A 14,884-nucleotide genomic window follows, 5' to 3' on the forward strand; every position below is an offset into this window, starting at 1 on the left:
CCCCCCCGTCTTAAAAAGAAAAGAAAAAGAAAGAAAAGGTTTGAGAATGTAGCTCAGTGATAAAGCACCCAAATTCAATCTTCAGTTCCCCCTTCTCCAAAAAACAAAAACAAAATAGATAAAGGTTGGCTTAAGTCTCAGACACTGTAATGTTCAACAGTTAATAGTGTCAACACCCATGGGCAATGATTTTAATGGGTACTTTGAGTGCCTGGTCCCTGTGATAGAAATAGTTATCATCTCTATTTTCTAGATGTTGAATCTAAAAAGTGATTGACACCCACTACTTTTTGCCTCTGAAGTTTATGTGACCAAGTACAGTCCAACCTATTTCACAAATGAAGGTGCTGAAATTCAGAGGCTCTAAATAATTTAACTAACATCAATAATGTTTTTAAAGGAAAGCATTTGGCAAAAAATAAATAAATTCTAACTATAATTCTAATACCTGGTCTGAATGTGAGATTAAAGCAAATATACATATCCTAGTACCAGTTTAATAGATTAATTCACCCAAACTTGGTTTCTCAGTAAGAACCATTGTCAGCCAACATACAAACCATAAAGCAGTTGTAAGTTGTGCTCTTATAAAACAAGCTTGGATGTAGCTTAGAGGTAGAGCCTAACACACATGAACCACTGAGTTCAATCTCCAGTACTGCCCAGACAAAAAAAAATTTTAAATAAGAAAAGGCCCTAGAAAGAAAAATTTCTACAAGATTGAAAAAACAGAACTTCTTAGAATACAGTAATGTCTTCTACATATTAAAAGGACTAGAATGAGGTTTCTTTTCTGTATAGTATCTACCTTTCTATTTCATGAGTATTTAAAAAAACCCAAGAGGCATTTTAATTGATTTGGAAGAACTATGTAAAATAGATTATTTAAAATGAGTTTATCAGTATAGTAACTTACTAATAGATACAAAAATATAGTAGGATTTTTAATAGAAGTTATTAAAAATATTTTGTATGATTTTGGGGGAGGTATGGCAATAATTTGAATGCTGTTGTATCTTTTAAAAAAACTAATTATATATTCTGACTAACACTGATAGATGCAAAAATACAGAAGTATTTTATTTTTAATGTTATTTAAAATGTTTTGTATGATTTGGGGGGAAATATGGCAATGATTTTAATCACATTGTATCTTTTTAAAAAATTAATTATATATTTGGATATATTTAACCAGAAAATAATTTTTCTTACAGATGCTTCAGGCATGTTCAGTTCAGCACTTGCCAGTACCATATGCTGCATTCCCACCTCTCATTTCTAGTGATCCATTTCTTATACATCCTCCTCACCTTTCTCCCCATCATCCTCCTCATTTGCCACCACCAGGCCAGTTTGTCCCTTTCCAAACACAGCAATCACGTTCGGTAGGTATCTTGTGTTTTTAATTTTCCCAGAATATTTAGACCTGGCAGAAAAATTTAGTGGGTTATTGCCACTTAAACACTGTAACTTAATTAACCTGATTTCTTATTTTTTTTTTCCTAGTTATTTTACTGTCCTTTGTCAAATTGCATTCCTTTAGGACATAAATCTGAAGAAAAACTTAGTTGCGCTGTTTTACCTTTATATCTCTAAATTGAAATATTGTGAAATTAATACTTGTTAGAATATTTGTATTCATTGAGGCATGTAAATTAACTTCTAAGTCTAAATTGAAAAAATATATATACTAAGTCTCAATTATTTTTTTTCTGAGGGCCTGCTTTTCTATGTTCTGATGAAAAGCAAATGAAATAGTTAATTCTGTCCTGGGATTAGAATATAGCTGAGAGGCACATTATTTGCGGGTGTGGGGTCTAGCATGGGAAAACATTGTATAAATAAAAAGAAGGACACAGGAAAAAATTCCATTTGTGCCAGGTGTGGTGACACATGCCTAAATTCCAGCAATTTTTGGAGACTGAGGCAGGTGGATCACAGTTTCAAGGCCAGTATCAACAACTTAGCAAGACCCTGTCTGAAAAATAAATTTTAAATAGGGCTGCAGGTAGATAGCTGGGTGTGCAGCACATGCCTATAATCGCAGTGACTGGAAGCTGAGGTAGGAGGATTGCAAGTTTGATCCCAGCTTCAGCAACTTAGTGAAGTCCTACCTCAAAAAAATAAAAAGGACTAGGGATGTGTCTCAGTGGTAAAGTGCTCCTGCGTTAAATCCTTGGTACCAAAATAATAATAACAATAATAATAAATAAATAAGCAAAAATTGTCTGCAGGTAGAGCTCAGTGGCTGAGCCCCCCTGGGTTCCCTATTACCACCAGAAATGAAAAGGTCCAAATGGTTTTTGGTCAGGCCAAACTCGGCATGTAAACCATTAAGCATTAAGGGAAAATTGGAAAAATAACCTGTGGAAATTGTTTGTTTTAAAGATTTCGGTTCAGTTCTGTGAAAGGAATCTAACCGTCTTGGATAGCAGAACCTAACAATTGTTACTAAGGAGTTATGCACCATTCTGAGTACCAAAGAAGGTGAACTCACTTAACCTCTTAGTTCTCCTGAAAAGTATAGAAACAATTATGATTGAAGTTTGGCTCATCTGAAAAGTTAAAACTGCTTCTATAAGAAAATCTTTTCTCCGGCTGGGGTTGTGGCTCAGAGGTAGAGCACTCGCCTACCATGCATGAGGCACTCACTGGGTTCGATCTTCAGCACCACATAAAAATAAAAGATATTGTTATAACCAAAAATAAATATATTTAAAAAAAATCTTTTCCTGGAATTAGAATAGGGTTCATGCCTAGATTATCCTCCTACTTAGTTCTCCTGTATCTGGGAATTTGAGGTTTAAGTAAAATTTTGTCACTTGTATTTAAGTTTGGAATTCTTTGAAAGGTTCAGTCATAAAACCAAAGGAGAACTTAGGTTCATTGGTATTGTCATAGTGTAAGTAGTTGTGATTTTTCTCAAGTATACATAAACTTCCAAATTAAAGTATTAGTAATTGTTGCTTATTCTGTAACTGAGCTTTGAAAGGAGTCAAAGTAACATGTAAAATTATGTATTTGCCCAAGAGAATTGAATTTAAAACATCATCACATAAATGTGTACATGTTTACAGCAACATTATTCCCAGTAGCTAAAAAGTCAAGAGAGTCAAGATGTCTATCCACTGATAAATGGATGAATGATGTTTCCATTCAATGGAATACTGTTGAACCTTAAAACAGAATGAAGTGTTGATGCAGTCTACAAGATGGATGACCCAAGTCCATTGAGTTGTACTTCTTTTAAAGTTGTGTTAATTATATTCCAATAAATGTCCTATGTGGTTGGAATAGCGCATAGCGTACATTGGCTTTGTTCAAAATAGACTTTGGGGTGGGGGTAGAGGGGATTTAACCCAGGGCCTTCAACCACTGAGCTACATAACCCAGCCCTTATTTATTTGTTTGTTTGTTTATTTTAAAGACAGGGTCTAAGTTTCTGAAGTCCTCACTATGTTACTGAAACTGGCCTTGAACTTTTGATCTTCCTACCTTCTGCTTCCCAAGTCACTGACATTACAGGCATGCACCACTACACCTGGCTTCACAGTATACTTTAGAAGTATGTTGTGAACATTTCATCCTGTCAGTTTTATAAATTACAATACTGAGGTGTGGATTAAGTCACATGGCTGATTGGTGACAGTGCCAAGATTCTAATGTCAAAAAGCCTGTAGTCTTTTTACTATAGCATAATGCTACTGTACTTCATTGCATTTAGCCCTGTTTCTTTCTTTCTTTTTTTTTTTCCCCCCTTTCCCAGGGGTGCTCTACCACTGAGTTGTATCCTCAGAGCTTTTTATTTTGAGAACAGGGTCTTGCTAATATGCTAAGGTTAGCCTCCTGAGTCTCTCAGATTTCAGGTGTGTGCTACCATGCCCAACATTTAGCCCTGTTTTCTGACTTATGAATACATACCATGTTCTATTTCATCCGAGAGAGGTTGTCTGGAAATACTTCCATAGATCTGAATGCCACAACTGAAAAAGTAATTTTAACTTAAATTGACTTAGTATGTGACTTTTTTTTTCTCGTTTTAAGAGAATGTTCAAATAGTAAATGAAATAAATCCTGTAATGAAAATCCTTTAAAAATTTGTTTCAGAGATTTTCTATTGAAATTGATGGTAGAAAGATTTTACTATAATTTATTTCCACTTGTGTGGATTTTAGAATGATGTGTGAACATCAGGAGATAGATGGCCTTGGGCTAGGAGTGTAGCATGTGCAAAGCCCTGGATTGAATCTCTTGCACTGGGTAGGGGAGGGAAAAATAGATGTATGGCCTTAACGATATTTTTTTGGATTGTGCTGGGTTCGGTGTCACATGTCTATAATTCCAGCAACTCAAGATGCTGAGATGGGAGGATTGCAGGTTTGAGGCTAGCCTCAGCATCTTAGGCCATAAGCAACTTAGACCCTGACTCGAAATTAAAAAGAGCTGAGATATATAGCTCAGTAGCAATGCATCCCTGGGTTGAATACACAATACCCCCTCCCCCAGAAAGATATTTTTGGATTCTTAGTTTTGATTATTAAAAAAATTTGTCTACATTCTATCTGAACACCAGAATTATATACATAATTTTTTTTTTTTTTCCTTTTCTCTCTGCAGCCTCTGCAGAGGATAGAAAATGAAGTGGAACTCTTAGGAGAACATCTTCAAGTAGGAAGTTTTACTTATCCCCCATCAGCCCATCCCCCAACATTACCTCCATCAGCTCCTTTGCAGTTCTTGACACATGATCCTTTGCATCAGGAGGTGTCCTTTGGAGTAGTAAGTTTTTATGCATTACTATGACAAACTATTTGAGGTGTATCAGTGTGTAGCTCTCAACATGTTCAGAAGTTTAAATGCATTCCTTTTTTTTTTTTTTTTTTTTGGTCATTGGACAGAATGACTTTGTTTATTTTTTTATTTGTATTTATTTTGGGGGGGTGGGGGTACTAGGGATTGAACTCAGGGCACTCGACCACTGAGCTACATCCCCAGACCTATTTTGTATTTTATTGGGAGACGTCTCACTGAGTTGCTTAGCACCTCACTAAATTGCTGAGGCTGGCTTTGAACTCGATCCTCCTGCCGCTGGGATTACAAGCATGCACCACTGCACCCAGCCTATTTTCTTTAAGATTTTATTTATTTACTTACTTATTTATTTATTTATTTTTGGTGCTGAGGATCGAACCCAGTGTCTCATGTGTGCTAAGTCAAGCACTCTGCCACTCAGCTACAGCCCACCCCTTAAATGTATTCTTAAAAAAAAAAAAAAAAATTTTTTTTTTTTTTTGTAGATGTAGATGGACAGAATGCCTCTATTTTATTTGTTTATTTTTATGTGGTTCTCAGGATCGAACCCAATGCCTCATTCATGCTAGGCAAGTGCTCTACCACTGAGCTTCAGCCCCAGCTTTTAAATGTATTCTTGCTAGCATTTATATTTAGAAATGCACCTGAGTGTATGGTTTAAACTGGTTATTACATCTGTGTTAACATTTAAGAAATATTAAATGCCACTTGAACAGTGAACAGCTTTCTACATTTTAACAATCTTTATTTCATATATTAATTATTTGTATATGTAATATTAAATGCCACTTGAACAGTGAACAGCTTTCTACATTTTAACAATCTTTATTTCATATATTAATTATTTGTATATGTAGAATGATCTTAAATTCTTTGAACGCTTTTTTCCCTGCAGCCTTATCCTCCATTTATGCCTCGGAGGCTCACAGGACGTAGTAGATATCGATCTCAGCAGCCAATACCGCCTCCCCCTTATCATCCCAGCTTACTGCCATATGTGTTGTAAGTTCTTTCTTATTTTATTGAATTCTAAATTTTGAAAACCTTGAGATTCTTTCCTTTATGAATCCTGTACAGACTCATCATTTAATTAGATATTGCTTTTACTTAAGGGGGTTGAGGTCAGGAAGCCATTAAGAGTAAAGAAAGAGCCAAGGACATGGGGAAAATGGGGGAAAAGATATCTCTGAGCCAAAAAATATAGGTTTAATAAATTAAGAAGTGGAAGTTCTTTGCCTTTTTTTTTTTTTTTTTTAACAGCTAGCATCACTTCCTATCACTTTTGATTATCTAGCTTTTGGTGCTATTTCTCTTATGGGAAAGGAGACTAGGAATTTATCTGTGTGTCTTAGGATCAGATTTACCTGTAATAAATACTCATGGGTTAAATATGATTGTTTTTTCTCTTTTGCATATTGAAGTCTAGCAGTAGGCAAATTCAGGGTGATTTGTTAGCCCTGTGACTGAGAAATGGTTCTGCTATTATAATCTTGGGACTACATGATCTAACCTGGCTCCTCTGATTTTAGTCATCATATACATTTCCCAGCTAGCAAAAATGAAAAAGAGTCCCTCTGCATACCTGCTTTTCCCAGGATATTTCCTAAATGTAGCACAGCACATATTACTCCCTATATTCCATTAGCCAGAACTTATTCACATGTCTATAATTACCTTTTTTTTTTTTTTTAATTTTTTATTGTTGGTTGTTCAAATCATTACATAGTTCTTGACATATCACATTTCACACTTTGATTCAAGTGGGTTATGAACTCCCATTTTTACCCCGTATACAGATTGCAGAATCATATCAGTTACACATCCATTGATTTACATGTTGCCATACTAGTGTCTGTTGTATTCTGCTGCCTTTCCTATCCTCTACTATCCCCCCTCCCCTCCCCTCCCCTCCNATGTTAATCTTCTTCTCATGCTCTTCGTTCCTACTCTGTTCCCAGTTACTCTCCTTATATCAAAGAAGACATTTGGCATTTGTTTTTTAGGGATTGGCTAGCTTCACTTAGCATAGAAAGGTAGGAAATGTACTTGTTACACCAGAAGACTGCATTCCTGTATCACCTTGTTCTGATTATTTTTATATATTTTTTTTTCCTTAGTTGTAGATGGACATAGTGAATTTTATTTATTTATTTATTTTAAATTTTTTTTTTTTTTTTAGTTGTAACTGGACACAATATCTTTATTTATTTGTTTTTATATGGTGCTGAGGTTTGAATCCAGGGCCTCGTACATGCCAGGCGAGCGCTCTACCGCTAAGCCACAATCCCAGCTGCTTATTTATTTATTTTTATGTGGTTCTAAGAAACTAACCCAGGCCTCACACTTGCTAAGCCAGTGCTCTACCACTGAGCTACTACCCCAATCCTGTTCAGATAGTTTTAGCTGCTTTCCTATTACCCGTTCCTCTTCCCTCCCCTTTATCTTTGTCTTTCATGTAAGTATCCTGGCTTGTTCTTAGAATTTTTCAATTTAAGATCTTTTGCACTTTCATATAAATTTTTAAATTCAGTGTATTTCTACTTTAAAAAGAAAAAAAAAATCTTCCTAGGTTTTGATTGGGATTATATTGAATTTGCAGATCAATTTGAAGGGAAATTGATATTTTAACAGTTAATTTTGAGACCTCTAGTCTACTGACAAGATACATTGCTGTTTATCCTAATAGTATTTATGCAGTTGGTATTGCACAGTCTTGTATGTTTTATGAAATTTATCCTTACATTTATGTTTTTTAATATTTATTTATTTATTAGTTGTAGATGATAATAATATATTTATTTGTTTTTATGTGGTGCTGAGGATCTAACCCAGGGCCTCGCATGTGCTAGGCAACCACTCCATCGCTGAGCCACAACCTCAGCCCCCATATATGTTTTTTAATACTGTTGTAAATAGTGTGCTTTGCTATCATCTTTTTTGTTGTTGTTGCTAGCAAAGTTAATATTTATAAAGGGTTGCACTGGGCTTTGTCCTTCCTGTCCTGTCATTGAATTTACTAACATATCACTGTTATTTTCACTGCAGATCAATGCTTCCAGTGCCACCTGCAGTGGGCCCAACTTTCAGCTTTGAATTGGATGTGGAAGATGGAGAAGTAGAAAATTATGAGGTCAGTAGATGAATTGTGAATTAAATGAATTGTGAATTAATTGGGGGATTATTGTGTCTTAAAAATATTGTTCTAATCAGCATCTAAACATTAGATAAACACTGCATTTCAAGATACAAATTTGTCATAAAAGTGTTCTACATCTAATTTGATCACGTGCCATAAATCTGTATCAAGTAGGTAGACTTTTGATGCTCTGTTAGAGTTATACACAGTTCTATTGAGAGAATGCAAATGAGAACAGGGGAAGTTTTGATGTTGAGATGTTCCAAAAGGATTTTGTGGAAGTAGAAGTGTTTGAGAACTGGATCTTAAAGAATGAGGAAACTTTTTCATTCGTAAGATTGAGGCAGGGAAGTCTTGAGGACTAGCGTACGTAGTTTGTATCTAAAGTGAAAGAGAGAAAACAGAGATTTGATTGAAAAGCTCAATTAGATGTCCTTGAGTACCATGCTAAATGTTTTTGGTGTATTTATGGCATCATATCTCTTAAAAAGTCAAAACTCTGTTAGCAGTATGAAGGAATAGATGGAAGTGGTATCAGAAAACTGAGAAAGGTACTCTATGGAGTAGGAAAAAATATGTACAAACTGTACAATTTGATACAGGATTAATATCCAAAATATGTAAGTAGCTTTCACAACAATAGGCAAAACTGAATAACATGATTAAAAATGGACCTGAATGGGTATTTCTCAAAAGAATGACTAGTGGTGCTCAACATCACTGATTATGAGAGAAGTGTAAATCAAAATCACAGTGAGATGTATCTTCACACCTGTTGGTATGGCTATTATCAAATAAAGTAAGTAAGTATTGATAGGGTGTGGAGTAAGGAGAATCCTTGTATATTGTTGGTGGAAATGTAAATTGGTACAGCCATAAGGAAAAACAAATTAAAAAAGGGACTGTCAGCAGTATGGCCCAGCAATCCTTCTGCTGGGGTATGTGTAGCTACAGAAAATTGGCACCTTGTAGAAGTATCATGTCCATTACAGCATTATTCACAATAGTCATACTATGGAAACAACTTGTGCAAGTCAGTGGATAACTAGATTTAAGAAATGTAGTGTAAATAGAGTGGAATATTATTCGGCCATAAATGGGAAATGCTGCTATTTGACAACATGAATCTGAAAAATATTATGGCAAGTGAAATATAGAGGGGGCAAGAAATACTGATCTTTTTTACATGAGGAATCTTAAAATGTCAAATAGTAGAGTGTTGGTTATGGAGGTAAAGAGGGAAGTATATAGACTTGCCATTTGATAGGGTAGGTTTAGGGGTAGATAGCATGAGGACTGTGGTTAGTAATATTGTATTGTTAATTGTAAACTTGCTAAGAAAATAGATTTTAGGCACTCAAACTAAAAAAAAAAAAAAACTCAAAAAGAAGTGGAAAGTGATGGGTAGGTTAATTTGCTTGACAGTGGTAATCATTTCACTGTGTATATATCAAATGATCATATTGTGTACTTTAAATACATACAATAAAAGAAAGTACAGCTTTGAAAGATGTTTTAACACTTCAATCAGTAGGATTTTATCTTGAATGGTTAATTGTGGTGTTCAGGGGTAAGTGTACAAAAATTGCAAAAGATGATGCTCTACAAAAAGGACTGTATTAGCCCATGAAGAAGGCAGACACCAAAATGCCAGTGGGCCAAATAGTTGGCATTTAAATAATGTTGATCTTGCTATAGGAACATAACAGATGTGGTTTGAGGGTTAACAGGCAAATTTAGATTTGAATATGTTGAGTGGAAGTAATTTTGACCTTAATTTGATACTGCCAGCCATCCTTCTTATCTCAACTTCACTTTGTCTTTTTCATTTTATGAATGCTGGAACAGTTTTTAGGTGCATTGAATGTGGGCATGGAGAAGGAGTCATGATCTTAAACTGCCCTTTTTTTTTTTTTTTTTTGTAGTACTGGGATTGAATACAGGGCCCCCCTGCACATGCTGTGGAAGCACTCTACCAATGAGCTGCATTCCCAACCCCTTTTTAATTTTATTTTGTTTGCATTTATTTATTAGTACTCTGCCACAGAGCTACATCCCCTCCCCTTTTTACTTTGAGGCAGGATCTCATATGAGTTGCTGAGTGACCTTGAACTTGGAATCTTTCTGCCTCAGCCTCCCAAGTTGCTGGGATTCTAAACATATGCTACCATACCATATAAATTTCATTTCTTGAAATTAAAAGAGGCATTCATAATTTTCTCATTTTATTTCTACCATTTGCATTACAGCAATATCTACAAGTGGCTTATCTTTATTAAAATCAACCTGTCTTAAATCATATTGCTGAAAAAGATAGCTGATCATGTATATATCAATAGAAAAGTAGTGGTACAGTTGTCATATAAGAAAAATATATGGTCTGGGGCTGGGGCTGGGGCTCAGCGGTAGAGCACTTGCCTTGCATGTGTGAGGCACTTGGTTCGATCCTCAGCACCACATAAAAATAAATAAACCAAATAAAGGTATTGTGTTCATATACAACTAAAAATATATATTTAAAAATATTATATCTTATTTTGACTTAGCTGGGCACATGCCTGTAATCCCAATGGCTCAGGAGGCTGAGACAGAAGTTCAAAGCCAGCCTCAGCAATTTCAAGGCACTAAGCAACTCAGTGAAACCCTGTCTCTAAATAAAAATACAAAATAAGGCTGGGGATGTGGCTCGGTGATTGAGTGCCCCTGAGTTCAACCCCCAGTACCAAAAATGGAAAAATATCTTATTTTGACTTTGAAATTCCTTTCTAAACTGTATTTTTGGGTTGAATATTTTGATATTCTTCAAAGTCATACTTACAACCAATCAAAAAGGCCTTACTTGCCTTTTTAGTTGTATGTCATAGTGTAGCTGTTGAACACTCCCCAGCCCTGGCTCACTGGCTCGATCCAGATGGCTTCCCCACTCCAAGTCCCTACATGCCCAGTCTACCCTACATGTTCTTGTCTTGGTACCTTTACTTCCCTTGATCCTTCAGCTAAGATCTTTCTCCATTTCTCTATGTTTTGGAAATATAGCATAAAAACCGCCATCTTTGTGATTATCATTTCTTTTTTTTTTTTTTAACATTTATTTATATGCAGTACTGATAATTGAACCCAGGGCCTCACACATAACTATGCAAGTTCTCTACTACTGAGCCACAACCCTGGCCCTGTGAACAACATTTCTAATCTATTTCCTGGGTCCAAACGAGTTCTCTCTTTTTGTTCTACTGAGATTTAAGCACTAATCATGTCTTGCCTTCAGTTGTCTTGCCTGTTGCATCATGTAAATTTTTGGAGGGCTTGATCATCACTCTGTATCCACTAAGGAATGAATGAGGATATTTTATTGTCATACAATTATATACTGTATAGGACATACTATATCCTATAATACATAACAATAGAGGTGTTAAGATGCATATCAACTCTATCATGAATTTGATCTAAATTTTTTATGCTGATTTTATAATCAGCCTCAGTTAGACTTAATGTGTTATAGCGTTTAGAAGGGTTGAGTATAGCAGTGAAAGGCAGATATTTATTCAGATGACCCAATTCTCCAAATAAGGCCGTCAAAAAGCAAAGCTGTGATTATTGTCTTAAAACACACACAGAGCTATACCAGCATTAGATATGGAAATTAATTCTATTCCTCTCATTGCCCATGTCTAATTCTTTGTTTCCTGTTCCCTTAACCATAAGGCAGCCTAATTATAGAATAAAGAAAATAGCTAATTAGTCATTAAAAACTGGGAGAAGCCTGGTGCCATTTTACACACCTGTAATCCCTAGTGATTTGGGAGACTGAGGCAGGAGGATGGCAAGTTCAAAAGCCAGCTTCAGTACCTTAGCAAGGCCCTAAGCAACTTAGCAAAGCTGCCGCAGTCTGGCTGGGCACAATTCACAAGCCACTTGTTAAGCACCCCTAGGTTTAATCTCCAGTACCAAAAAAAAAGATCACAAGTTTGAGGCCAGCCTGAGCAAACAGCCCTGTCTTTTCTCTACAGGCCCTCTTAAACCTGGCAGAGCGACTGGGAGAGGCTAAACCTCGAGGACTGACTAAAGCAGATATTGAACAACTTCCTTCTTATCGGTTTAATCCTAACAATCACCAGTCAGAACAGACTTTGTAAGTATATTTTTTTCGAATATATGTGTTAACTTTTTTTCTTTAAAGAAAAATTTCATGAAATAAAAGCTTGAGACTCAGAACTTGATATAAAGATAAGTTATCTCTTTTTCTTACTCTGGGTCTATGCTGACCAGTAAGGTAGCCACTAATTGTGGAGCTATTTAAATTCAGTGAAACTGTTAAATTTCTTCCTGGGTTTGTGGTGTGCACACACACACCTGTGACCCAAGCTACTCAGGAGGCTGAGGCAGGAGATTCACAAGTTCAAAGCCAGCCTTGGGCAAATTGTTTAGACCCTGTCTGAAAGTAAAATTTTAAAACGGGATGGGGATTTAAGCCTCAGTGATAGAGCACTTAACTACTAGCATATGTGAGGCCCTGGGCTAGACTAGAGTACTGTCAGATAAATAGATCAATACATAGATAAATAATTAATTTCTTAGGCATACTAGATACTGACTGCTATATTTAAAGGTGTTAATGTAGAACATGAAATGCAAAGTTCACCCATTTAAAATATACAATTCAGTGAATTTTATTGTATTAGTAGAATTGTATATCCATCACCACAAATTTACACCCTTTTTTATCACCCCCAAAAGAAATCCTTCACCCACTTGTAGCCACTCCCCTTATCTCCCCAGCCTTCTCTATCTTGACACACCCCCTAACCCTTTGTCTCCATAGCTTTCACATAAATGAGATTATATAATATGTGGTCTTTTTGTATCTGGCTTCTTTAACTTAGCATAACTTTTTCAAAGTACCTTTGTGTTGTAGCTTTATCAGTAAGTCACTCCTTTTTGTGGCCAAATAATATTCCATTTGTGGATCACTACGTGTTGTTTATCCTTTTCTTCAGTTGATGTACATTTGTGTTGTTTCCACTTTGGGGCTCTTATGAGTAATGCTACTTTGAACATATGTGTACAGGTTTTTCTGTGAATATAATGTTTTAATTTTGGATATATACCTGGAAATGAATTGTTGGATGTCATATTGTAACTGTGTTTGACTTTTTGAGAACTGCCAGTTTTTGCAAAGTTGGTTACACCATTTTCTATTTCTACCAACACTGTATAAAAAGGTTTCAATTTCACTGCATTTTTGCCAGCATTTGTTATTGTCTGTTTTTATTATATTGTCCTAGTGACTTTGAAATTGTATCACACTGAGATTTTAATTTTCCTTTCCCTGGTGCCTGTTACTGTTGAGCATTTTTTAAATTTCCTGTGTGTGTGTGTGTGTGTTTGGTACTAGGGATTAAACCTGGAGGTGCTTAACCACTGAACCACATCCCCAGCATCCACTTGCCTTTTTGTGTGTGTGTGTGTGTGTGTGTGTGTTTTTTTAATGTTTTTATTTTGAGACAGGGTCTCACTAGGTTGCTTAGGGCCTCACTGAGTTGTTGAGGCTGGCTTTGATCTTGTAGCCCTCCTACTTTAGCCTCCTGAGATGCTGGGATTACAGGTGTGTATCACCATGCTCAGCACCAGCCCTTTTTATTTTTTTTATTTTGAGACAAGAGTCTTACTTAGGACATTGCTAAATTGCTGAATCTGGCTTTGAACTTGGAATCTTCTTGTCTAGCCTCCTAAGTTAATTTTTATATATGGTGTGAGGTTAAAGGGACATCTACCTTCATTTTTTCATGTGCAAAGAGTATTTTTGGTTTTAAAACTTGATTTGGATGTTAGCCAGAGATTTTCTGATCAGTTATCAGTAAAGCAGAGCACTCTTACTAAATGCCTTAACATCATTGTTTTTCAGGTTGATAGATTATTTTGTCTACAAATTTCAGTGATAAAAAACTGAGACTGATTAAGTGGCTTTTGTGGACTTCAGAAGTCATTTCAAAATAGAAAACCACCCAATTTTATGTTTAATTGATCTTTTTGCTTCTTTTAGGTGTGTAGTATGCATGTGTGATTTTGAGTCAAGGCAGCTACTTAGAGTCTTACCCTGTAACCACGAGTTCCATGCCAAGTGTGTTGACAAATGGCTTAAGGTAAAATGACAGTATCTAAAAGGAAATAACACTAAATTTTCTGTTTTAGTGACTATAGGTTCATTAGATAAGTCTGTGGTTTAGTGGAGGATGGGTATAGGAAATAAAATTGAAATACAACATTGAGAGTATTCTCTCTTCATCTGAAGAGAAAAGGCCAGTGAAACTTAGGGGTTGGGGATATAACTCAGTGGTAGAACATGAATGAGGCCCTGGGTTCCATTCCCAGCACAGGGAGGATGGGGTTGCTATGGTGATTAACATGGGAGTGATTATACAAAACCTAAAAAACTGGCTATCTGCCCTTGATAATCAACTTGTCCTGATTTTCTGATAGTATATAAGGATAAGACCTGAACTTGTTAGGCCAGAGTTTCCTCTTAGTTTAGAAGGGTGCCTCACTAGAGCTCCCTTTACTTTTAAGTTAGTTATTAAATATATCTAAACTGGTGCTGGGTAATTTTGTTTATGTATTTAAACAGACATATTAAAAAATCATTTATGGCAAGAAGCTGAGGCAGAAGAACGGCAAGTTCAAGGCCAGCCTGGTCAACTTAGTGAGACTCTGTCTCAAAATTAAAAAGGGGATAAGGGTGAGCTGGGGATGGAGCTCAGTCCCCCAGGATTTAAGCCCTAGTGCTACCCCAAAAAAAAAGATCATCCATGGGATAATCAACTCTTTAAGGTTTGTTTTCTTTCTTTTTTGTTTTGTTTTAAGGCACATGATTACTTTGTGCCTCTTTAAAAGAACAAAGTGTCTAAAACTTGTGTTGGAAGTAAAAATAATATT

The 14,884-nt window shown here is 35.8% G+C and overlaps 1 protein-coding gene across 12 annotated transcripts in view; it reads left to right on the forward strand.

The window, feature by feature from the left end:
- The window catches only part of Rnf38 (ring finger protein 38), a 74,895-nt gene that overhangs the window by 57,043 nt on the left and 2,968 nt on the right, over nucleotides 1-14,884 (forward strand). For 10 of the 12 annotated variants that reach the window (XM_048783371.1, XM_048783375.1, XM_015492324.2 and 7 more), the window contains 5 exons: nucleotides 1,215-1,385; nucleotides 4,618-4,779; nucleotides 5,708-5,814; nucleotides 7,858-7,942; nucleotides 11,962-12,083. In XM_048783371.1, coding sequence (XP_048639328.1) covers nucleotides 1,215-1,385; nucleotides 4,618-4,779; nucleotides 5,708-5,814; nucleotides 7,858-7,942; nucleotides 11,962-12,083 — 647 coding nt within the window. Of the gene's footprint in view, nucleotides 1-1,214; nucleotides 1,386-4,617; nucleotides 4,780-5,707; nucleotides 5,815-7,857; nucleotides 7,943-11,961; nucleotides 12,084-13,994; nucleotides 14,095-14,884 lie in introns of all 12 variants that reach the window. The other 2 variants (XM_048783376.1, XM_015492325.2) reach the window with 1 other exon arrangement.

Source organism: Marmota marmota, unplaced genomic scaffold, assembly GCF_001458135.2.
Source record: "Marmota marmota marmota unplaced genomic scaffold, marMar, whole genome shotgun sequence".
Taxonomy (NCBI): Eukaryota; Metazoa; Chordata; class Mammalia; order Rodentia; family Sciuridae; genus Marmota; species Marmota marmota.